General features: G+C 32.5%; 2 protein-coding genes across 2 annotated transcripts; one reads left to right on the forward strand and one right to left on the reverse strand.

The window, feature by feature from the left end:
- Positions 1–10,676: 10,676 nt before the first annotated feature.
- Positions 10,677–10,880, forward strand: OCT59_016775 (uncharacterized protein; the record flags this gene model as incomplete). Its single annotated transcript, XM_025328706.2, has 1 exon — positions 10,677–10,880. One exon carries the CDS (start codon positions 10,677–10,679, stop codon positions 10,878–10,880), a length of 204 nt encoding a protein of 67 aa, XP_025165431.2.
- Positions 10,881–16,253: 5,373 nt separating this feature from the next.
- On the reverse strand, positions 16,254–18,471 carry OCT59_016776 (uncharacterized protein; the record flags this gene model as incomplete). Its single annotated transcript, XM_066145910.1, has 11 exons — positions 16,254–16,273; positions 16,366–16,383; positions 16,446–16,544; positions 17,224–17,256; positions 17,324–17,411; positions 17,492–17,522; positions 17,603–17,632; positions 17,711–17,741; positions 18,097–18,138; positions 18,247–18,288; positions 18,447–18,471. The coding sequence occupies 11 exons, from the start codon at positions 18,469–18,471 to the stop codon at positions 16,254–16,256; spliced, it is 459 nt and encodes a 152-aa protein (XP_066003647.1).
- Between the last annotated feature and the right edge of the window lie 8,195 nt (positions 18,472–26,666).

The raw sequence follows: 26,666 nt of genomic DNA on the forward strand, positions 1-26,666 counted from the left end.
TAATATCTGAAAAAGAATTTACAAAAAAAAAATAAAGAAATGGTTAATAAACTGATTCTTTTATAAAAAAAAAATTTTTAAATATTTAAAATATTTCAAAACTTACCTGATCCATTAGTCTAAAGTGGAAGCTTACAAAAAGAAGAAAAAAATAATTAGTGAAATTAGAGTTTAAAATTTAAATGTATTTGCATTTGAATGCATTCCATAGTACAGTATAAGTTAAAAATAAAGTTTTAAATTCTTTTTGCCATAGTAATAAGTAAAGTTATAAAGAAGGAGGCAAAAATACATATATAATATGAGTTTATTTATAAGTATAAATTGCATTTATTCAAAAAAATCAGAAATTTTCTAGTATTATATGATAAAATGATCAGCATTTTTATTATATAAAAAATTTTCAAAAAAAGAGGTGTGTTTAAAATGCAAATGCATTTTTTTTTTTTTTTTTTTTTTTTTTTTTTTTTCGCATGCGCATTTGCAGTTTTATTAAAGTAAAAAAAATAAAAAATATATACAAAGTAAAATTTCCTAATAACTACTCTAATATAATTAAACTACAAATCACTCGTCATATCCACTGGTCAAAAACCAGGCAAACATGGCATAGTAGCCTTTATCTTTATTAAATTTATTCGAACTTTACAATTTACAAAAAAATAAAAAGAAAAATATAAAAATAAAACTAACTAAAAACAAAGCTATATAGTCTCCTAAGAAAAAATAAAGTAAAAAATTAATCTAAAAAAGAAAAATCGCATTACACTAAATTTCCCCAGATCTTCCCCCTTGATATATTCCAACCAAAGTAGAAGCAACTATGCTAACAAAATAACAAATAGCGCGTCCACTATAAAAATCGACACTCCATCCTGCAAAAGCTGTTATTAAGTAGCACCGTTAGACGACCCATAAAACCCGAAAAGTGATTAAACCAAGGCAAACCGTATTTCATCGAGTTCTTCAACCAATCGGTACTGGAGCCACGTGAATCGTGTAGGGTCGGAGGTGGTAAAGATGAGTAAGGTAGGTACGTTGACAAATGCAAATTAGAAGGCTTTGGAGTAGTTTTCAACTTATAGGTAATATTCATCGCGTTTTCCCATCTACTTTTTTCATAAGAACGCGGATTCCAAATTCGTCGTCTAAATTTTTGAACAAAATTATTGTGAATAGCAGCGATAACCTTAATCGCAGAGTTCCTTGGAATGGATAAATTGACAAATAAGTCAATAAAGAGTTTAGGCAAACAACCACGGACAGGGCATAGGAGGACCAATTTGTAGAAGTAAAAGGTCCAGCATGAAAGAGAGGTAAGTTTAGCAATAAGTGGTGTAGGGTCAATGTCAGCCATGTTTCCGGCTTCCAGAAGTTTAGAAATCAAATGATTTTGATAAGATTGAAGAATCTGTTGCATAGGTAGACGACGATTTTTGCACATAAAAAGGTGCATCAGGTCTTTCATGCGGTTGATACAAGAACGGCAAGTTAATTCGTCCATGTATAAATCTGGTCGAGTCCGTTTAAGCTTTTCCAATGTAGGCAAATCATCCAAGAAAAGTTTGAATTTAAAGGTTAAGTGTCTTGATGCGTGGTCAGGAGTAAAGGATGCATCATGAGAGGGCTTGAAATTTAAAGTAAACCAAGTAACACTGGTAAAAAAATGGTCTATCCTACACATATCCTACACATATCTTACATATATCAGGTACTCAAAATGTAGAAAATCATACACAAATAATACACATATCATACACATATTGGAAGTGACTTATATATATAGTATACCTATCAGGTCACACTGATATACGTACGATATATATATTAGATTCGACCCATATGCATGTATGATATATTATTTGTGTATGATTTTCTACATTTTGAGTACCCAATATGTGTAAGATATGTGTAGGATAAATCATTTTTTTACCAGTGTAAATTCCCAGTCAACAATATAATCTATATTTGATGACAATAAAAAAATAAAGTGAAATCGCGTTAAATTTAACAAATCACGCATTAACTGCGTTTGATAGTATTGTTTAAGAAGGTGTCGCGGGGTTAGATTCACGACAAGCATCGTTATCATCATGGCCCAAAGGCAAAATGCGTAGGCGGGTGCATTTCGGAGATCAGAATACTGGATGACGCGGACAGCAGGTATTGGCCAGGAGTCAGCAAAATCATTTAAATAATTGCCGAGTGAGCTTTAATTTTGACGGGAAAAACTGTCAAATTTTTGGAGAGGATGGTTCGCTCAATAATCGCCCAAAGCTCAAAATTTGTAGTTTTGTAGTACAGACGACTGTTTAAGTAGACAAAAGAAGAATAACTTCGAAGGCCATCAATGGCAGTTTGCGAGTCAGTATAGATAGTAACTTCTGAGTCGCGAGGAGAGATAGTTAAAACTGCGTAAATAGCAGCAGCTTCAGCTTGAGAAGAAGAAGGATTATCTCGAATAAGGCCATGAGCATAAGTGGCGATTAAGTTAGGAAAGCCTGCATCTGGAACAATTTGCATCCAGGACCATCCCATAGAAACATCAGGAGTGCCTAAATTAATAAGGGACCCATCAGTGAAAAAGATATAACGCGAGTCTGAAGAAGTGACCAACAAGGAGTTAGCGAAAACAGCAGCAGCCGAGGATTCAATAGTAACGGGAGGAGCGGAAGCTACAACGGTATCTATAGAAGGGGGATCAGAATCAAATTCCAATCTACTATAATAAAGACGGACACCATCTTCTATATCAGCCCAAGTAAGAGGGGAAGTCACTTCAGAAGTGTTACGTCTAATCCGCTCATTGTTAGTAGGCAAAATAAGTGAATGTTGTAAAAAGACCGTAGGCGTACAAAGGGTTAAATCAGCATTCCGTTTTTTGGAAGGAGGCAAAGGAGTATGAGCAGCGCAGCCAGGGCAAGGAGAAAGTCTAATGAGATCACCAGGCGAAGAGTCACAATCAGGAGAAATCCAGTGGACAATAGAACAAGTACCACGACTTGCTTGGACCAAAAGTTGTTTGCCGAAAATAGGAGAACTAAGATCGTCTAACGTGACAATCCAATTTTTTGTAGTGGGAGGAGAAGATAGACAGGGTTCCAATTCATAAAACAAAGAATCATTCATATGCGTAGTAATAAAATGATCCAGCAAACGATTATTGGAGTTAGGAATAGTGGTAACTTGTTGAACATCTTTATACCAATAAGGGATACGGCCAGGGCCACGTCGTCCAATCAAATTGTCATAATAAGCCTTCCAAGAAATTAGATGAGTTCCTTGAGAAGTAATAAGCTGAGATAAATAAAACAGCTGTCATTTTCGCAAGATAGGAAAATAGGCTTTAAAGGCTTTAGGCGTCATGCATTCAAATAAGGGAACGCGTCCGTCCAACAGAGATAAGTTCAGAAGCTTTGAAAGTTGAGTATGAAGCAAATGAAAAGGAGTAGAAGTCAAGAGAGCGATAGTGCATGCGATATAATCTTTCTTAAAGGAAAATAGAGAAGACCATATAGACCAGTCTTTAATTAGAAGAGGAGAAATAGGAATCAAAAAATTATATTGAATTAAACGCAATCTATAAATAAAAAGAGATTGAACAAAAAAAGAAGAAGAATTAGCCATTAAAAACAAATTAGTGATATGACATTGTCGTTGATGAGCAAACAAATTAATCAAGCCCAAGGCTTGAGATAAAAATAGAATAGGATTGGGTAAAGAACGAGAAAAATTTGCTTTGTGCTTTACAACAGATCGTATACTTCTCGTTATTAGGTGGCAGTCAGATTCGGACAAGTGTGTAACTTGCATTCGGTATTCAAGTTTTGGTATAAGAATAGCATTATGTAAATACACGACTTGTTTGGGAGAGAGCTTTGCAGGTCGAATGGTCGCAGCAAAGGAGCAGCATTCACGTTTGAGTTGCTTTTTGACAAAATCACGGGAGCTTTTAATGTTAAACCAGACACCTAAAAAACGGAAAAAAGTAGTCATGGAAATTGGGGTAATAGTAATGGAAGGAACACTATTTAAAAAGGATAAATCCAAATTAAAAGTAATAGGGGATAAAGTGGAATTCGAAGTCAAAGGCAACGAATTAGTAATTAACACATATTTGTTATGATTGGCAGAAGTGTTATTGATCTGATAAAATTCTTCAGTAATGGATAACATAAATTCCATGCCAGCTTTTGACGAGGAAATAAGAGTAGAGTCATCCATAAAAACTAAATTATTAATTTTCAAATCAGGGAAAGGATCTGGAGAATCAATCAAAGACATTGTAGAAAGAACATAAGGGTCCATCATTTCATTCTTCAAAACAGTAAGTAAGGGATCAATATATATAACCCATAAAAGAGGAGAGATAACTTCACCTTGGTCAATACCAATGCGAACCCTATAAGCAGGCATAGATCCATGAGCAGTGAGAACGCGATTAGTGCGTTTCGTGAAAAGAGAAAGGATAAATTTAACAGCGGAGGCTGGAAGACGTATACGTTCTAGAGCAAAACGTAACATTGTCAGATCGACTGAGTCGAAAGCTTTAGAGATATCTTGGGAAAGAATTCAAAGTGGATTTTTGTTGATATCAGCATCATGGATAATAGATTCTAGAGTAATGATAGGGTCGCGGCAAGAACCACCAGGAAGACCAGCGAAGTTACCACCTTTTAGAACATCATGTGTAGCCATAATAATAGACAGGCGATTATAGAAAAATTTGACAAGAGATTTCCTAATCACTTCAAGTAATGTAATAGGACAAGTATTTTTTAATTGGCATTTCCATTCGTGGGGTTTGGGGATAGGAAAAACCATTGCTTATCGCCATAAGTCGGGGATATCAGCTTTGGAAAGGCATGCTTGAATTAAAATAAGAAGCAAAGCCGAGGTACGGGTTCCAAGATGTTTGAGCATTTCATAAGTAATCATGGAAGGACCAGAGGCTTTACCATTAGGAGTGGAAGAAATGGTGGATAACCATTCATCAAGGGTAGGGGGGTTCATTAAGGAATTATAGATGGAGGAGGACACATCATCCATAGGTTGATAGGCAGAAGACCATCTATCAGGTAGTGTATCAATAGATACAGGGGGAGAGGATTTGATAGGTACAAAATTTTGGAAATGGTTAACAACGGCAGCATTTACATCCTTAGGATCAGTTAATAACTGGGGTCGAGTAGGGTGGTCGATAAAGATACGGTCCAAAGTGATACAGCGATGGGTGCGAGAAAGCGCTGAATCGATAAAGGAAGAAAGATCAGTCTCAAAGTTATTATTCCTATCGTCCAAGTGAGCACGGATGGAGGAGTCTTGGAATTCTTTTTCTTGGAGTAAATGAAATCCCCGTAAGGATTGTGAAAGATTGGATAAATGATCAAGAAGTGACTTGAAATTATCTTGTCGACATGATGAAAGAGAAAAGGGTAAAATAGGAATGAAAGTAAAAACTTTCTTGTATAATTGAAGGATGTTTTGGAGTCTATGCAAATGTATAGACCACTTATGTTCATGAGCAACAGAATAAGTTAAAGGATATTTGCGCAATAAACGTATCGAATGCATTAGACGATTTAAAAACTGATAATGTTGAGTTAAAATTTCCAGATCTTTAGGGACTTTAGGAGTATAATTGTTGCCAACAATAGAAGAAGGTAAAGTAGCGTTGGCAGCTTTGAGGATTCGTGATTGAAGATATTCGCACATTTGATTGATATGCCAGGAGGAAAAGGTTGAAGGTAGGACGTCACATAAAGCATCAGCTTTGTCAGCGAATTCCGTCTATTGAAGAACAGTAACAGAATCAAATTTGAAGACGCGACGGGTTTGGCGCTTAAGTTGTCGAGCACGAGCCAATTTGGTAGAGGCAGAAAGTAAAGACATATCATAGTATGTGATGACAGGGTTATGATCAGATGTGCAAATGTCTTAGCATTAAAAATACAAGCAGTAAGAGCAAATCCTTTGAGAAGAGGGCAGGACCATACGTAATCAACACGAGTAATGTGGTCATTGCGATGAAAGATACCTAAAGAGTCAGAAAGATTAATAGGTGTAAAGTCTTCATAACCGTGAGAAAGGAGATGAAAAAGTAATCGGTGTATATGTTTAGAAGCAATTTGGGGTTGATGAAAATAAATAGGATAATATTTATCTAAATGCATATTAAAATCGCCACAAACAGCATGATAAAAACCAGCTTGTTTAGTAAGGGTGAGTTGTTGAATAAGCAAATCAATAGTATCAGAGCGCAATACACTTTCAGCAGGAGGAGGGATATAAATAACAAAAATACGCAATTTAACATTGCCTTTGAAATATAAATCAACAGAAAGCAATCGTGAAGAATGAGATTTAAAATCTTATACATGTGAAGCAAGAGAATTCTCTATAAAAAGGGAAACACCACCAGAAGAAAGAATTTGTTTAGAAGTATCCAAATTCGAAGAAAACACAGTATAATTAGAAAGATGCTTGGATAAAAACTTCATTTGTTTAGGGTGGAGATGAGTATCAACGATACCACCAAAAGAAATATGTTTTAAGGAAAAGAAAGAGGAAATTTCTTCTAATTTGGTCTGACCATGCATTTTGAATATTAAATGAGTTGGGGATAGGAGAAGTGTTACTAGAAGAAGAAAATAAGGATTCATGTGAAAAAATTTCAGTAACATTATCGGGGTTGGGAGGGTTTCGTACAAAGGTGGCATAATTAAAATTATTGTCCGACATTAAAGCACAATGATAAAAACAGTCGGGAAGATAAAATTTGAAGAAGAAAGTTAAACAGAAGAAGCTGAATCAGCTTGTTCCAGGGGAGCACCACCAATGGAGCTAATGAATTGTTTGATATGACCAGTGAGTTGGTCCAATTTACTTTCAATAACGACTCTACTATTTTTGAGATCGTTAATTTCTTCTTGCGTGGAGGAGATAGGGGTAAAAGAAGGAGCATTTGGGGAAAAGTGAGAAGGAGGAAGTGACGTATTAGGAACAGGAATAGTAGGAGGCGGAGGTCACGTTAAAATACTTCTGGGGGGTAAGGGAGATTTAGCGAAAGGCTGAATATTAAGCGAAACATAGGATACAGGGGCATCTTCTTGCATGAGATCCAAGTCAGGCTCATTAGGTGTAGGAAGCGGATCGAAGGCCAAGGTGTGATTCGACTTGCGGTCATCAGTTGGTCAGGCAAGTTCAAGAGCGGAAATGCGTTTGTGGAAATTAGCAACTTCACATTGCAGTTCGCGCAAGAGGTTTAAAATATTATTAGCATCATCAGGAGATAATGCAGAATTGGGAGTTTGTCAGGACAAAGGACGTGCTGTAGAACGGGAGGAAGAAGAAAAGGAGACCGATCGTTCTTTGCTATTACGCCGGGCACGTTGGAAAGCGTTGGAATTTGGTATGTTATGATTTTTGTCGTGATGAGTGCGGTCGTGGGAAATATTATTATCACGTCCAGAATTGGAAGCAGATCGATCTTTAGATTTGGAGCGAGATCGGGAGCGAGAACGTGCATTGGCAGTATTAGAATTGGAGCGGCGAGGTTGATTGACATTAAATCGTTCTTTGAGCTTTTGCAACAGGGTACGCGAGTGCGACTTCTACCTCGGCTTTGTCTGAGTGGGCAAAAATTTGAGGCGAAGCAACCTAATTTGCCACATCTGCGACAAAGTTTATTAGTATTATCCGGGGAGGACCAGAAAAGTACCTTGCCTTGGAAGCCGACAGTTTGTTCCATAGCAGCATCATGCTGCTAAGTGAAAGTGACATAAGCCCATCTTTTGGGTTTGTAAGAATTTAGAGAAAGTGGCACATTAACAGCTTTGGCGCCAAGGTTACGAGTAAGAGGAGCCAAGTTGATATCCTTAACATTAGGGGGAAGCTGAGTGAGAGTGGCGACGTATTAACGGTACGCAGCCTTTTGATCTACAGTATAAAAACATGGAGTAATTCTGAAGCAGGTGGAGAAACAGTACACAGCCCATTGATCGGTAAAACGAGCAATTGAATCGGCGTGATCATACACAATACGGGCTTGCTGGACTTTGGCATTAGGCCTGGAGAAGAGGCGGCAAGAGGTGATATTACCAAATTTTTTAAAATAAGCCATGAGGTTGTCTTTTTTAATGAAGAAAGGGATATCGGTAACTTGGATAGCCCGGAGATCTTCATTGGATCGGAGTTGGCGAGGGTCATGTGCATGAAAGATTAAATCAGGGAACTCAGAATGAGTGGAACCAACGCACAAATCGCGTGCTTCAGCGGTATGGAAGTGGATAACGAGGCGCCACTTCAACGCAGAGCCAGTCATACACGCTTTTCCAGTAAACGACTCGTAAGTTTCCAAAAAAAGGTTATTAACAGCCTCAATAAGGGCTTTATTGGTAGGGAATTTCTTAAGAGATTCAGGGGCAGCATTCGGCGTAGCTGCAGCCTGAAAATCGTCTCTGGTCATGGCAAGGGTCACCACTGGATCTGGAGTTTGATTGTCATTAGGGGCACCATAAGTATTCAAATTGGGCGACACGTTAGGGGGTTGCTGCAAGTCTTTGTTTGAAGGTGCATGCATGGACGCGTCCACATTTCCAGAAGACGCGACGTGACTGGGCGCAGTTGGCACAGCAGATTTTTTCGGGGAGGAGGTCGAAGTATTTTCACCAGAGATATTTTGTTGAGGAGAAGAGAAAAATCCATCTACTCCAACGTCAGCCGTCTGGTCATCGGCAACGTAATCTTCTTCCATAGAATTTTCGGTAATCGTACGATTACGTTTCTGCTGGACAGTGTTTTCACCGTCGGAGCTTGAGTTATCAGAGTTATTATTATTTTTTTGTTCTTGACGGGAAGCTTTCCTACTGTTAGGGTTATGACTTCCATGGCCTCTCTTGGCATAGTTACCAGACATAGTAGAGGGCTTTGAGTTGGGAATATATAAAATATAAAATTTTATTAGTAGCTTGTATTATTTTTTTAAAAATAATAAAAAATATTTTTCGTCAGAATTTTCATTTTTACTGGTCAAAAACCAATATATCGGGTAGCAGATATGTATCAGATATATACCCGATATGTGTAGTATTAATGCAGAAAATCGGGTACCCGATATGTGTAAGATATGTGTAAATATATATATCATATACATATCGGGTACTGATATGTATATGATATGTAAATGATATGTAGACGATATATATATTTACACATATCTTACACATATCGGGTACCCGATTTTCTGCATTAATACTACACATATTGGGTACATATCTGATACATATCTGCTACCCGATATATTGGTTTTTGACTAGTGATCGATAGTACCCTACGTATGCACTGTCGAGTGATCATTTAACTCCGTAGGTAGACTTTGTTTAGTAACGGATCATCTTAGCTATAAAGGCCCTATCTTCAATGTCTGGTGATCACGGGACCCAAAATGCAGATGCATTTAAATTTTAATTCTTTGAAATTAAACTAACTTTAAAATGTATCATCAACCAATCTATACCCTAAACTAGTGTTAAGCAATTGAATTGGATATTTGTTCAAAACCCTGTCTAAAACTTATCTAAAACTAAAAACCTTTTTCCATTAGACAGATTTTGAATAGATCACATGATAGAAAAATTAATTCAGGCCAGAATTATAATTAATTTTGGCTAATATTTTAATTTCAAAAATTATTTTAATTTTAAAGCAACTTAACTTTATTAGGTTATTTTATTTATATTTAATTATTAGTTAAAAGAATTATTATATTAATTAAATTCAAAAAATACAGATATAAATTCTGGCTTTTATAATTATCTGGTAAATATTAGCTGAAAGGTATAATTCAATATTATAACTAAGGGCAATGACAGATATTACCTAATATTAGTTTATTATAAGAGCTTACCTCCCCTCCCCCAGATAAAATATATTATATATGTAATTTCCTTATATAGTATATATGTAACCTAAGATTTTCAATTACCCCCCCTTCCCTTAGAATATTAGGTAATATCTGTCACTGCCCTAACAATCATCTCTTGGAAATCTTCTATTACTATTATTTATTATTACTTCTAAAATTATCATTATTATTCATTCCAAAAGAATTTATTGAAAAAGTTTTAAAATATTGTAAGAAAAATAAGAAATCAGTTGTATTAGAAATATCAGAAAAGTGGGCATTTATGCTAAGAATGGCTGTTTCTAAATGAACTATATCCTCTGAGTAAAAACTTCACTCGACAGTACATATGTGAGGTGTTTTATGTATGACAAGTGATTTGGTAATTAATAGTATTAGATAGTTAGATTAAGCTTTATTTACTTTATGTATTACCCAAATCTTTTGCTGTTTAATAAACTATTAAATACATTGCAGAAAAAAAAAAAAAAGAAATATCAGAAAAGTTAAAGTTTAAAGAAAAAGAGTATATTAAAAATATACAAAAATGGAAAAGTGAGTATAATGAAAGAATGTTATATTTAGAGAAAAGTGTAAAGAAAAATATTTTGAAAAAATTGAAAAAAGAAATTTTAAAGAAAAGTTATTTTTTATGAAGAAAAAAAATATCCAAAAGTTTTATGAATTAAAAGAAGAAAAGAAAGACAAAATTTATATAGGAAAAAATAAAGATTGAAATAATGTTGTGATAGAAGAAAAGTTAGTAAAAAATATGGATAATGAAGAGATTGTAAAAAAATATTTGAAGAATATTAAAAATAAGAAATTAGTTGAAATAATATTAGAATATAGAGATATATTTGAAAACAGTATGGCTGAAACAAGAGAATTTGGTAAAAATGGAAATGGTTATGATGATAATAGTTTTAAGTATGAAATAAAAAAGATTAAAAAGGATGTGAAAATAAGTTTTTAAAGATGCAAAAAACTAAATTTCTGCAGAATATTGAAGATGAAATAAGAAAACAAAATGAAAAATTATTAGAAAATAAAAAAATTAGATTATTTAAAGAAGAAGTTTCATATGTAAATTATATAGTAGTATCAAAGAAGAGAGGACAGTTACAAATATGTCATAATTTTCTAAGAGTTAATGATAATACAGTATTGTATAATTACATATTACCAATTATGAAAGAAATATTAGAAAAGATTATTTGATAGAAATATGTGATTGCATTAAATTTGGTTAATGGATATTTTTATATGAAAATGAAAAATGAATTATCAGAAAAATTATATGCATTTATTACTAAAGAAAAAGCATTTACACCAATGTTTGGAATTAAAAATGCATCAAAAGTATTTAATAATATCATATATAGAATTTTACCTGATTGGTAACTGATTGGTAATTGATTAATGCCTGATTTTTCATTTTTTAACATGTATTGCTTTTGATCTAGCAAGTTTAACTTCAAATTTAACCAATAAAAAAAGTGCATGTTATAGGATTATTAATCCACTAAAAGGTTCAACTATTAGACACTATTATTCTTATTAAAAATCATGAAATTTAAGTATTTCAAATTTACTGATATTACATATGGCAAATTATTAATTATTGATGATTGTGAAGATTGTTTTGAGATTGATGTATGAAAACTTAAAATAGATGAACTATTATCTGTAAATACAATCAAACAATTAATTAATAAACATTTTTTTTAAGTATCTTAAAAAAAATAAATGCTTACTATTAATACGTACTGTATATGTTTAGCTGATAGCAATCCTTCTTCAATATCTCATTTATCAAGTATTTATGAAGTATAATTAGAAAATTGCCAGTATGTTTGTTTAAAAAAAAAAATCTAATACAAAGAAATTAATGATAATAAATTTTTAATTAGGTTTAACATTTTTATTATCATTATATTTGAAGATAGAAGATATTTATTTTTTGCAGCACCTTTTATTAAGCAAAATCATTTTTTTACAATATTATAAGAGAGTAATACATGCTAATTTTACTTCTGCTTCATTACATAAATTTATTGTAAAAATTTTTACAGTAATATATGCGGAAAACCATAAAATATTAAATAATTCACTTGGAATTAGAACAGATAAAATACTTTTAGAACAAATATGGCAAAAAGAATTTAAAGTAAAGAATTTATAAATAGGCAATAGTGATCTTAGAAAAAGGTTTGGATATGGATAAATATAAAAAAAAATTTGAACTATAAATAAAATAGCAATTATTGATATTTGAAATAAATCAAAGAAAGTTTGAAAACTTGAGAAGGGATTTGTACATATATTATACTTTAACAATTATAATACATTTAAAATAAAATGCCTTAGCAAAGAAACAGTCTAAATTAAGTTTAATAATATTATATTAGAATAATATGTTGTTTAAAAATGCGAAGGTATATCTAGTAAATAGTCATTGTTTGTAATTTATATTGTATTCATTTGGAATATATATATATTGTTTTTTATATATTAAATTTGAGCTACTTAATAAAATTTAAAAAAATTATTTTTTAATAATATATTAAACTTATACTATTCATTTAGTTTTATATTACAATTAAACTGAACCTTTATATAATGATATATTAGGACATATATGAAATTTTTGGAAAATATCATTATATTAAAGATATATCAATATTTATACAGTATATTCTTATATATAGTGAGAAAATAAAATTTTATTAGTATATCAAATTTTTAATAATATATTAATATATCAAATATTGGTATATTGAAGTTAGACTATAATTATATATTTTTAATTATATACTAAATTTGTATTAATCAATTAGTTTTATACTCATAATATATTAAATTTGTACTAGTTACTTAGTTTTATACTAGTTTTATATTTATTTTCGTATTACCATATATAGGGGTCGTCTAAAACCGTATTCGATCATGTGACTTGACATTTTATAAATAAGCCATTTTTTTATGAACTAAGATTAATGTAAGTATGAAAGTTATACTAGAATAAGTGTATTTTGACCTGCTTTATAAGTTTACTTAGTGAAAAAAAGCTGGTTTTAAACACTGTTTTTGACTTTACATATGAATGAATAATCTTTGCCGATCATATCCAAAAATGGATGACAAAAATGAAAAAATTCAAATAAGTCAAAAATGGTGTTCAAAACCCTATATTGTGCACTAAGTAAACTTGCACAGCAGGCTAAAATACATATATTATATGTAATTTGAAAGTTTTATGTATTGGTGAAAAAGTTTTATTTGTAAAAAATAAATTTTTACAAGTCACGTGATTGAACACGGCTTTAGACAACCTCATATATAGCAGGCTACAGTACCCCAAGTATTTTGCAAAAATTGGAGTTTGACCAGGATCCCGGATATCTAATATAAAGGTCATAATGGACTTTTGACCAAAAACACCCCGTTTTGCTGAAACTCAAAAAAACATTTTTTGTAAATATCTCAACATTCAGTGATTCAATTTTAATGAACATTTTTTTATTTTGTAGCCCTCATTTAACTCTACAATTTTAAAAAAAGATCATCAAAATTGGACTACTGGATGCTGAGATATTTACAAAAAATGATTTTTTGAACCCCTGAAAAATGGGCCAATCTGCCGAAAGTGTGACTTGATCCCGATCTGCCAACTCTTTCTTGTAGATTTTTGGTCAAAAATTTCGCGGAAGAAATTTTTACTCTTCGTATTAACACATCTCTTATTTTACTATTAATATGCCTCCCAAAGGTAACAAAAAAGCTGGCAATAATCCTAACGGGAGACTTGCCAAGCGACAAGACAAACGAAACAAAAATAAAGACTCTGGCTCTGACGTTTCAAACTCTGACAACAAACAAACAAACAATAAAAACAACCCTTCCAAACGTACTCGTACGCTCCCAGAAAACCCTATGGAAGAAGACTACGTCGCTGACTCAGCGGCTGATGCTGGAGGCAGCAATACTACTCCTCCTCAACAAAATAATACTGACAATTTTTCGTCTCCTCCTCCCAAAGATACTACTGCGCTTTCTGCGTCTGGTTCTGTCGCGTCTGGTACTGACGCGTCCATGCATGCTCTAAAAGACAAAGAAAATTCCCCTTAGACGCGTCTCCTAATAAAGATATTATGGATACTAATGATACTTCTCCTCTTCCCCTTGACACGCCCACTATTTCCATTCTTAGGCGTGATTATTAGGCTGCTGCGGCGCCTAATACTTCTCCTGAATTTGTCAAAAAATATCCTACCAATCGGGCTATGATTGACGCTGTCAATAATCTCCTTTTAGAAACTTATCATTCTTACACTAGCCGTGCTCGCATGTCTGGTTCTGGTGACCTCAAAAGATTAGTCATTCATTTTAATTCAACCACTGAACGTGATGCCTGCCTTTCTTTCCGACATGATGACCTTGCCGATCTCCGATTTTTCCTACATGACCCCAGCAACTCCGAACTGATGAAGATCTCTGGGCTATCCAAGTTACTGATATCCCATTTTTCATCAAAAAAGATGATATTACCGCTCTTTTCAAAAAGTATGGTAACATACAATCCTGTCATCTACATACACGTGCAAATGCTAAAGTTCAACAAGCTCGTATCATTTATGATGATGTTTCTTTCATCCAGCATTTTGTTGATAAGCAGTGGGTGATTTATTGCTACTCCACTTGTTTACGCATTACGCCATGTTCCCTCACCCTTGATCAAAAGAAATCACGACGTGAATTTGTTGCTGTTTTATCTCAGCTCCCTATTAACACAAAAGATGTGCATTTAGCACCCTTAGTACAAGCAATTGGCGCTATGGCCGTTAATATCCCCCTGTCTCTTAATTCTTACAAACCTAAACGATGGGCTTACATCACTTTTAAATCACAACAAATGATGGACACTGCAATGGAACAATCAATCGCCCTGCAAGGTCACAGACTCCAATGGGAACTACCGGAGAATACAAACAAGCTTTGCCATAGATGCGGCAAACTTGGCTGCGCTCCTGCCGCATGCCCATTGAACAACTCTTGAGGTCGTTCACACACCCGTAATCCTGTTGCACACTTAAAAGAATGCTTCAATATTGGACAATCGAATAACCATAACTCTTCTGCTAATTGCAGTAGATATCGTTCCCGTTCTCAATCCAAAGATCATTCTAATTCTTGATAACGTAATCATTCTGCCAGTAATACTGGACGGAACAATAATAATACCAATAATACTTCTTCGCCCAATTCTTCTAATTCCAATAATTCTACTCAAACTGCTCAACGATCTCGATCTAATGAGCGTAAAGGCAAAGACCGTTCAGTTTCCTTTTCCACTTCCCAACGTACTAATAGTACCTCTGCTCACAACTCATTTAGTCACAAACCTCCCTTGGTGGATCCTAATTATTCCCAAATTCAAGAGATCCTTTCGGTGCTTAAAAACCTTCAAGAAGATATGGCTAATGTACGTGCTAGAATTCATGCTTTTGAATTAGCTGATCAGAGGATGTCTCGGCTAGAACTTTATATTTTTGGACATATGCAAAACGATGTTCTCCCACCTGACCCTAATGATTGTTCACATATGCTTGTTAACAACCACCAAAGCACCCCCCTTATATAACACAATCTAACCCGCCCACTTCGAACAGGTCCTTTTCCAGTCCGGTTCTCCCTCCCCCAATGGTCCCTGTTTCCCGTTCCATCATTTCCTCCTCTCCCATCCCTGAAACTGCTGATGAAGCTACTATTAACAAAGAACGTGCTGAAATTTATTCCTTTCAACGATCTTTAGATAACAAATTCGATCACTTATCTGGCTCTATTGAAAGATTTATTAGCTCCATTTCTGGTGGCCCTTCCTCAGACTTAGTCAATAAGACTTCGTCTGATTAATTTGTTATCCTCCCCTTTTACCCTTCAAGAAAATAAAGTTCTGCAACAATCTTCAAAAATTAAATCTGCGAATTAATTTAAAATAATTAGTACAAATAATACTTCAATTTTATAATACTTCAATTTAACTAATATCAATTAATTTACTTAATTTATTTAATTTAGATATATTTACAAGTAATACTATTTATTAGTAAATGCGCTAACTAATTTACTCTTTTCTCTATTTGTTGTTAATGGTTTGAACATTGTTCCAGTTGGTTCGATTCCAACAAACAACTATTTAAATTTGCATTTAAGAAGTGCCCAGGAACTTGTAGACCTACAAAAAGTAGAAAAGTAAAAACGTTCAGTTAGTTAGTAACGTTTCGTTAAGAAAAAAAACAAAATTTTAAAGAACTTCAAAGAATACCTTCAAAGTTCCCTTTAGATATCATCCAAGAAGTCGCAGACCTATAAAAAGAAAATACGTTAGTAAAGTTTCATTAAAAAAACAAAATAATTGAAGTTTCAAAACTTACTATTCCAAAGGTCCTAACCGATACCTCTGAGAAGTCGCAAACCTATAAAAAAAGTAAAGTTTCATTAAAAAAAAACAAAAAAATTAAAAAACTTCGAAGAATACCTTCGAAGTTCTCATCCAAGAAGTCTCCTCCTGCTCTTGCACCAGCACCAGCTCCAGCTCCTGCTGAAGAACCAACCCCCACTGAAGCCCAGGCTCCCACTGAAGACCAGCACTGAATGATGATAAAAATTGATTTCTGTAACCGGATCAAGCATAAGACGAGGCTGTACTCAGATCTACAAAGAAGTTCTTATCCAAAAAGTCATGGACCTAAAAAAAGGAAACGTTAATTAGTAACGTTTCGTTAAATAAAAAAAAATAAATTAAAAGAACTTCGAAAAATACCTTCGAAGTTCTGTCCAAGGAGCTTTCTAGGAACCCGTAAATTTACAACAATAAAAGAACGAAAATGTTAGCAAACGTTTCGTTAAAAAAATTAAAAGAACTTCAAAGAATACCTTCGAAGTTCTTTCCAGGAACTTTTCTATAAAGCAGTGTTGGCCAATTTTATAAATCCAGTTATTTTAACTGGAAGCCGCAAAACTACAAAAGAAAGTCGAAATGTTAGTAAACATTTCGTTGGAAAATAAAAAAAAAGAAAAAATTTTGAAGTTTTACTTCAAAATTGTTAAATGGCTTCCTGTACTTACAAAAGAAAATAAATGAAGATTTAGTTAAACGTTTCATTTTCATTTAAAGAAAATAATTTTGAAGGTTACCTTCAAAATTTTACTTTTGAAACTCCTTCAAGGAAAGCTGCGGACCTACAAAAAGAAAGAAACGAAAATGTTAACAAACATTTCGTTAAAAAAAAATAAAATAAAAATTTGAATTTTACTTTCGAATTGGGATTCCAGTTGAATTCCCGTACCTAAAAAAAAATAAATAAAATAAGAAACAACAAAAATAAAAAACAATAAAATTTCAGTTTTTTTTACCTTCGAAATGGGAATCCGAAAGATTAGGCGTCCACGATACGAATTGCGGATAAACGGATTGAAACACTAAGTCCAGGAACTGAAGAACCTAGAGAAAATGAACGAAATTAGCAGAAGGAAATAAGATAAAATGAAAAAAATAAATAAAAATAAAAAAATACAACCCACCCATCGTCTCCAAAGTCCAAAACTGAAGAACCTAAAGAAAATGAATGAGATTAGCAGGAGGAAATAAGATAAAATGAAAAAAATAAATAAATATAAAAAAATACAACCCACCTGTCGTCTCCAAAGTCCAAAACTGAAGAACTAAAGAAAAATAACGAAATTAACAGAAGGAAACAAAACAAAATGATAAAAAGGAAATAAAAATAAAATAAAACTCACCCTTCTTCTCCAAAGTCCAAAACTGAAGAACCTAAAGAAGAAGAAAAACAAAATTAGCGAAAAATAATAAGAACGAAACAATAACAAAAGAAAAGAATAAGAATTAAAAAAAAGTCCCCTACCAGTTATCTCCAAAGTTCGGAACTGAAGGACCTAAAGAAAAAAAGGATTATCTCCAGAGTCCAGAACTAAAAGCTGGATAATCTCAATCCATTAGTAACACAGATAATCTGGATAAAATCCTTCAATCCTTTTTATCCGATCCGTTTACAAAAATTTTATCTGGATAACCGTAAATACACCAGGACCTAAAAAAAGAAATGATGAACGTTAGTAACGTTCATTAAATAAAAAATTTAAAAATAAAAATTTGAAGGTTTTTTTACCTTCGAAATAAGAGTTCAGAGCCATTCTTCGGCGTCCAGGACCTAAAAATTTGAAAAAACAAACGTAAGTAACATTCGTTAAAGTTAAAATATAAAAAAAACGAACATTACTGCTGTTCATTAAATTAAAAATAAATTCGAAGGTTTTACCTTCGAAAATAAAGTCCGGAGCCGTTCTTTGGCATCTAGGACCTAAAAAGTCAAAAAAATGAATGTTAATAACGTTTGTTAAACATAAATAAAAGTCCGGAGCCATTATTTGGCGTCCAGGACCTAAATAAAATATAAAAATGAACGTTTAGCGACGTTCGTTAAATATAAATATAAAAAAATCGAAGGTAATGTTTTACCTTCGAAATTAACGTCCAGAGCCATTCTAAGGCGTCCAGGACCTATAAAATATAAAAACGAACGTTTAGTAACATTCGTTGAAATAATAATTAAAAAAAAATTTGAAGGTAAAGGTTTTACCTTCGAAATTAACGTCCAGAGCCGGAACTTAGTTTCGGCTTCCTTTAACTAAAAAAAAGATGAAACGTTAGTTAACGTTCGTCAATATAAATTAATTTTAAAAAAATTAATTTTTTTTTGAAGGTTTGTTTTACCTTCGATATAGGAGCCCGGAACTTAGTTTTGGCTTCCTTTAACTAAAAAAAAGACGAAACGTTAGTTAACGTTCATCAATAAATTTAATAAAAAAAAAATTAATTTTTATTTTTCAAAGGTTTGTTTTACCTTCGATATAGGAGCCCGGAACTCAGTTTCGGCTTCTTTTAACTGAAAAAAAAATGAAACGTTAGTTAATGTTCGTCAATAAATTTAAAATAAAAAAAAAATTTATTTTTTTTTTCGAAGGTTTGCTTCACCTTCGATATAGGAGCCCGGAACTCAGTTTTGGCTTCCTTTATCTAAAAAAAATAAGACGAAACGTTAGTTAACGTTCGTCAATAAATTTAATAAAAAAAATATTTTTTTTTTTTGAAGGTTTTACCTTCAAAGTAAAGTCCGGAGCTGTTTTTGGCGTCCAGGACTTCGAAAAAAAAATAAAATGAACAATAATACCGTTCGTTAAATAAAAATATAAAAATAAAAGTCTGTGAGCTGTTTTTCAGCGTCTAGGACTTAAGAAAAAAAATAAATATTCCTTCAAAATGGAGAGTCCAGAACATAATTTCTTGAAGTCTAACTTCAAAATGTCCAAAAGAAGGTACGAACTTCGTCAACTTCAAAGAAACTCAAAGCTTAAATAAAAACACTAAAAAATATTGACTAATTTTTTGGTATCTTTATAATAGTTAATTTTCTTTAAAAGATGGTGAAAAAAAAATATTTTCCAAAGTGTTGTAAGAAAAATTATTTTTTTTTTAAAGTGTTAAAATGTTGCAAAAAAAAAGCTTTGAAAAGTTTGTGTTAAAACAAATGCAAAGTTTATCAAAATAAAAACTGAAAGAAAGTTTGTGAAGTTTATCAAATAAAAAAAAGAAAATGTGAAAATCTATTCAAATTTTTGATAAAATCTGCAATTTTGGAGATTATCGCAGATATTTATACAAAAAATTGTCATAAAAAATCGGAAACTTGCAAAATTGCAGATTATTGCATAACTTTGTAAAAAATAAAAAGCAGAAATCTGCAAAATCGCAGACTTCCGCATAAATTCACAAAAAAAATGCGAAGATCTGCTAATTTTACAAATCTCCGCAGTTCTGCATCTTAAAAAATTTCCCGATGCTAATGACTTGGATAAGTTATGTCCAATTGATTTACTTGTCTTTGATGCTTGGCCTCTTAATCAGAAGTGTGAATATCTCCATTCCAGAATTATTAAAGTTGGAAAATCTAATTTACCCTCAGTTACTATAGGCAATACTTATACTCCAAAGAAGCCTAAGAATCTGGAAAGTTTATGCCAATCTTACCGATTTTTGTCTAAAGTGGTTAAGACTATCCGTTTGCTTCACAGAAACCCTATTTTATATTCTGTTAGTTTTGAGACCAAATGGTCTTCTTATTATATATGTCTTAATAATCTCCTTTTTGTTTATAAACAAATCTTTGTTACTTCTATTATTCTTCCTCCTTTTCTTCGTGATGAATGAATTGATGATTTTGCTAATTTACTTCAAATATTAGAGAACATGACTTTGCTTTTGCGAAGCCTACTTTTGCTTAAAGAAAAAGAATTCCAAGCTTCCTCTATTCAGGCAAAAATTGATGCTCGGAATGATAACTTTACCAATGATATCTCCACTTTTATTGAATCTGCCTTGTCACGAACCAGACGACGAATCATTCTTGATCGTGTTTTTATTGATCATCCAACACACTCTACCTTATTAACTTCTCCAGATGCCATTGATCAAGAAGTTATTGAACATTTTCAAAACTTTGTTCCAATTACTTCCACCCCTCCTTCTTCCATACAGGATTTGCCTGAACGATGGTCTAATGCTTATGCACCACTTGCTGATGTCTCTCCAGCTATTTTTGATTCACTTATAAATCCTCCTACTCTTGATGAATGGTTCTCAACAATTTCCTCCATGCCTAATGATAAAGCCCAGGACCTTCTATAATCTCGTATGAGATGTTAAAACACCTAGGTCCTTCTGCTTCTGCTCTGCTTTTCAACTTAATTTGCGCCTGTTTATCAGACGCAAATATCCCTGATTTATGGAGACAAGCTACTGTCTTTCCTATTCCCAAACCGCACGAATGGAAATGCCAACTTGAAAATACTCGTCTTATTACTTTATTAGAGGTGATTCGTAAGGCCTTGGTTAAGCTCTTTTACAATCGTCTCGCTCCTCTGCTTGCTTCTCACCATGTTCTTCAAGGAGGTAATTTCGCAGGTTTACCTGGAGGTTTCTGCCATGATCCTATTATTACTCTAGAATCTATTATCCATGACTCAGTAGTCACCAAACAACCCTTATGGATCCTCTCTCAAGACATTTCAAAAGCGTTTGATTCTATTGATTTATCCATGTTGCGTTTTGCTCTTCAACGCTTACGTCTGCCTCAAAATGCTATTCAATTCTTACTTTCTTTATTTATGTCACGTTCCAATCGTGTTATTACTGCACATGGCCCTACTCCACCATATAGAGTTAGAATTGGGATTGACCAAGGTGAAGTTATCTCCCCGCTCTTATGGGTTATTTATTTAGACCCTCTACTCACAGCTCTCAAAAATGAGATGAAAGACTCTTATTGTTTAGTTTCTCCAATGGCTTCTGATATTGTTTCATCAAACTCTTGTTCTCTGGATGTTTTAGAAATTAATAATTTGGTGTTTATGGATGATTCTACTTTGATTTCTTCTTCTAAAGAGAGAATGGAACATATGTTGTCTATCACTGAAGAATTTTATTGTTTGAACAATACTTCAGCCAACCATAATAAATATGTTTTAGCCACCAATGCAGTTACCGTATCTCGAGATTTATCTCCTGTGACCTTTAATTTGAGGACTTCATCACTCAACATTACGTCCAATATTACTGTTACTTTTATCCCTATGTCCTCATTTTTCTGTTTCTTGGGCGTTTGGTTTAATATTAACGGCTCTAGGAATTTTATCCGATAACAACTTAAACGAGAATGTAATTCTTTCTCTGCAACTCTCCGCCCTGCAAAATTGACTGTTCGACAAGTGGTATATCTCTATAATACTATTTTGATCTTGAAATTGGATTATCGAATGCAAGTCACGCATTTATCTGAGGTTGAATGTTCTACTATTACTTTTTCAGTTCGCGCCTTAGTTAAACACAAGGCCAAATTATCACATTCTGTTCCTAATGTGGTGTTATATTTAACACAAACCCTGGGTTTGATCAATTTATTTTCGTTTCAACAACAAAGTCATTTTACTAATTTATTTTTGTTAGCAAATACTTCTTCTGTTTTTATGAAATCACTTTTTAATTATAGGGTGCGATTTATTCAATTTTATTGTTTAATTCCTATTTCTCCTTTGATGGTTTTGGATTGGACTTGTTGGTCTTCTCTTATAATTTTTAAACAAGATTATATTGCTAATACTTTAGCTTCATTGCTCTCAACCCCCTTCTGTCTGTTACGCACTAATTTATCGCCTGTGCCTGATTTAACTTACCCTAATGGCCATACTCCCATTTATCAATGTCTTTCTTTGGATGTATTCAAGACCAATTTAACAAGACTTCGAAAACGTGGCCTTTTTTACCTTTCACAACTTTTAACACCTCAGGGAACACATTTACTCTCTTGGTCTGTCATATATGCTAACTCTATTCAAAAGCGTGGTAATGCCTGTCTTCCCAATTGGTACAAAAATCTTTCTGCTAACGTCACGATTCCAGATAAACCTGGTTTATTGAAAGATCGATTTATGACTGAACAACGACCTGTGAGCCAGATTGCAAAAGAACTTGCTCCTTGTACTCCTCCTTCTAGTTATAAGAAGAATTGGATTATCACGATGAATGATGATGGCCTCCCTATATTCGGTAAACAGATTCAAATCCAACCCAAGCATTCTACTTGTACTATTGTACACTGGATTTCAGACTACTTATCTCGTCTGAGCGATTTTATTACTCTACAACCTTGTCCTGGCTGCATTTTAAATTTAAACAAATCCTCTTACATAAAGAAATCGGTTGCTACTAGTTCTGTGTCTTGCTCCTATTCGGTCTCTCTTTGTCGGTCATGGATTTTGCCTATGAAGAAATCATCCATTATGAATCACACATCCAGCCTGACTGCTATGGTGTCATGGGCGGAAATCATGGACTTTGTTACTTCAATTTGTAATCCTTCAGTTCGCTCGGTGCTTGCTGCTGATATTCCCAATATTTCCTATGATACTGTTGACATGGCTTCGCCTACTCCACATTTACTTATGGCTGGCGATGTTGCTGCATCATCATCGGTCGTGCTTTCTCCAGACTCACATTATACCTTTTACACTGATGGTTCTCTTATTAATTTAGGAACTAGTGATGTTTCTATGGGATGGAGCTGGGTTCAAATTGTCAAAGATTCTGGCTTTCTTAATTCCATTGCCACTTACACTGGTCAAAATTAATACTATCGGGTACCTATCGGTAGTGCTCCGAAAAAAATCCGATCTGATCTGGATCCGCAGATTTGATCCGAGTCAGATCCAGTTCGGTTTTCAAAATTCTGATCCGTAGATCAGATCAGATTTAAAAAAAATCTGATCCGATTAATTTCGGATCGGATCAGATCATAACACAAGAAAATCTGATCCGATCTGAATAGATTCGGATCAGATTTTTTTTTAAATAAAAAAAAAAAATTTTTTTTTTTAAAAAACTTTTCCTGAACGAACGGACGAAGCCAGACGACCAAGATTTAAAAGAACGAACTAGGTAAGTTCGTTTCTTTTTTTGTTTTTTTACTTGAGGGAACGTAATTAACGGTTCCCTTCTTTTTTAGTAGGAAGCCTGGACGAACAAAGCCTAACGATACGACCAGGATTTAAAAAAAATGAACGAATTATGGTAAGTTCGTTCCTTTTTTTTATTTTTTATTTTTTATTTAAGGGAACGTAATTAATGTTCCCTTTCTTTTTTTTTAGGAAACCTGGACGTGAGACGAAGGAACGACCAGGATTTAAGAGAACGAACTATGGTAAGTTCGTTTCTTTTATTTTTTTTTATTTTTTTACTTAAGGGAACGTAATTAACGTTCCTTTCTTTTTTTTTTAGGAAACCTGGACGTGAGACGAAGGAACAACCAGGATTTTAAGAGAACGAACTATGGTAAGTTCGTTTCTTTTATTTTATTTTATTTTTTTTACTTAAGGGAACGTAATTAACATTCCCTTTCTTTTTTTTTTAGGAAACCTGGACGTGAGACGAAGGAACAACCAGGATTTAAGAGAACGAACTATGGTAAGTTCGTTTCTTTTTTTTGTTTTTTTTTTATTTTTACTTAAGGGAATGTACTAATTAACGTTCCCTTTCTTTTTTTTAGGAAACCTGGACGTAAGACGAAGCTGAACGACATTGGCATTCAAAAGAACGAACTATGGTAAGTTCATTTTTTTTTTGTTTTTTTTTATTTTTACTTTAAGGGAACGTAATTAACGTTCCCTTTCTTTTTTTTTAGAAAACCTGAACGTGAGACGAAGCTGAACGACCAGGATTCAAAAAAAAGAACGAACTATGGTAAGTTCGTTTCTTTTTTTGTTTTTTTTTTATTTTTACTTAAGGGAACGTACTAATTAACGTTCCCTTTCTTTTTTTAGGAAACCTGGACGTAAGACGAAGCTGAACGACCAGGATTCAAAAAAAGAACGAACTATGGTAAGTTCGTTTCTTTTTTTTGTTTTTTTGTTTTTACTTAAGGGAACGTAATTAACGTTCCCTTTCTTTTTTTTAGAAACCTGGACGTGAGACGAAGCTGAACGACCAGGATTCAAAAAAAAGAACGAACTATGGTAAGTTCATTTCTTTTTTTGTTTTTTTTTATTTTTACTTAAGGGAACGTAATTAACGTTCCCTTTCTTTTTTTTTAGGAAACCTGGACGTGACGAAGCTGAACGACCAGGATTTAAAAAAGAACGAACTATGGTAAGTTCGTTTCTTTTTTTGTTTTTTTTCTTTTTTACTTGAGGAACGTAATTAACGTTCCCTTCCCTTTTAGATAAGGATCAGATCCGAACCAGATTCGGATCAGATTCAAATCGGATTCAAATGGATCCGAACCAGATTCGATCAAATTGAACCAGATCCGATCAGATTCGATCAGATCAGATCTATTAAAATAAAAATCAGATCGGATCAGATTTAAGCTGAATCCGGTCTGAATCGATCTGTTAAGAGCACTACCTATCGGGTACCAGCATAGCGGACATCCCTATTTTATCACAATACTGTTGTTGATCATTTGCTGATCATTTATTCAATTATCACATAATATAAATACCGTTGCTAAAAAAATTTACATAATAATATATGCTTAAATTTCACAAATAATTTAAATTTAGTTTTAATTTATTGTGTATTAAATTTCGTTAGAAACTTTTTAGCTTTTATTATTATTTGGCATATATTTATTCATTTTACGAAATTATTCACTAATTATGTTACTAATAAAAAACCTGCATTATGAATCAGATCACTGCATTATTTTTTTTATAGATTCTACATAATATAAAGAATATTTGTGCAAATTCTTAAGTTTCGCACTCACATATTCATTTTCGCACTTTAATTTTTGTCTGATGATCAGCAATAATTAGTGAATTATCATATACAAATAATATATTTATAATATTATTAAAAATTGTGCTAATAATTATATAATTAAAGTCATATAATAATTTAGTGTTTTACTTGGATTCCATTATTTTTTTGCCACATTATTTGAAAAATATTTGTGATTTTGCAATAAGTTTTTAAAATCCAGAATTAGTGATCAGCAAATGATCGGCAAGGTGATATGAGCATGTTCACTATGCTTCGGGTACCTGATATGTGTACAATATATGTGATATACGTGTATTATATTTAACAATGCTACACATATCAGGCACCCTGATATGCGTAAGCAGTAAATATAGAAAAACGGTGACGCATCGTGTACGATATCGCATATACATCTTACACATATCGGGTAGTTAAATATCGGTCATATATCATAGACTTATTGGGTACCCGATATATTATGATATATATCATATAGATATCATACAGATATCATACAGATATCAGACGGATAGATATAGGATAATGATTTCGTATTAATACTAGTAGATTTATTATAATTTAATTCAGGTAAAAAAATTATAAAATGCAATCATAATTTATATATTTTTTTAATTTTAATTCAAAACTTTATTACAATTTAAATTTATTTACACTTTTTAATTAAAAAAAAACAATTATACTAATTATACTTGAATACTTGAATAAATATATATAATATATAACTTCTACTAAAAGTAGCATAAAAATAAAATCACTTGTTTGCTTATACCTGTTTGATTATTTAAAAGAAGCATTAATGATAAATATATTAGTAAGAGAAAAGAGAATGTTATTAAAAAATATTAGTATAGATATATAAATATAAAAAATATTAGTAGAAACATTAGCAGAAAGAAAAAGTTAGTAGAATAAAAAATGTTAGTAGAAAGAGAATGTATATCAGTAGTAATATAATATTAATAGAAAATATTAAATAGTAAAAATGTTAATATAGTAGAAAAAAATAATAAAAAATATATTAGTAGGAGTATTAGTAAAAGAAAAGAAAGAAACGAAAAAAAAATGATAGAAAAATATTAATAAAGAAAAGAAATATTAGTAATATATACCTTTTTATGCATTTCTAGATATAACAAATAAAAAAAATATAAAAATATGTATTTCTGGATATATTAAATAGATAAAAAATTGTGTTTTTAAGTAAAAAAAAATTGAGAACGAAGAAAAGGTTTTAATAAGATAAACAAAAATGCGAAATGTAAATATTTAAATCATGTGATCACATGATAACAATATTACATAACGTAACTTACCATATGTTATTTTATAGCCTAAATACATTTA

This window comes from Rhizophagus irregularis, chromosome 25 (genome assembly GCF_026210795.1).
Source record: "Rhizophagus irregularis chromosome 25, complete sequence".
NCBI classification, from domain to species: domain Eukaryota; kingdom Fungi; phylum Glomeromycota; class Glomeromycetes; order Glomerales; family Glomeraceae; genus Rhizophagus; species Rhizophagus irregularis.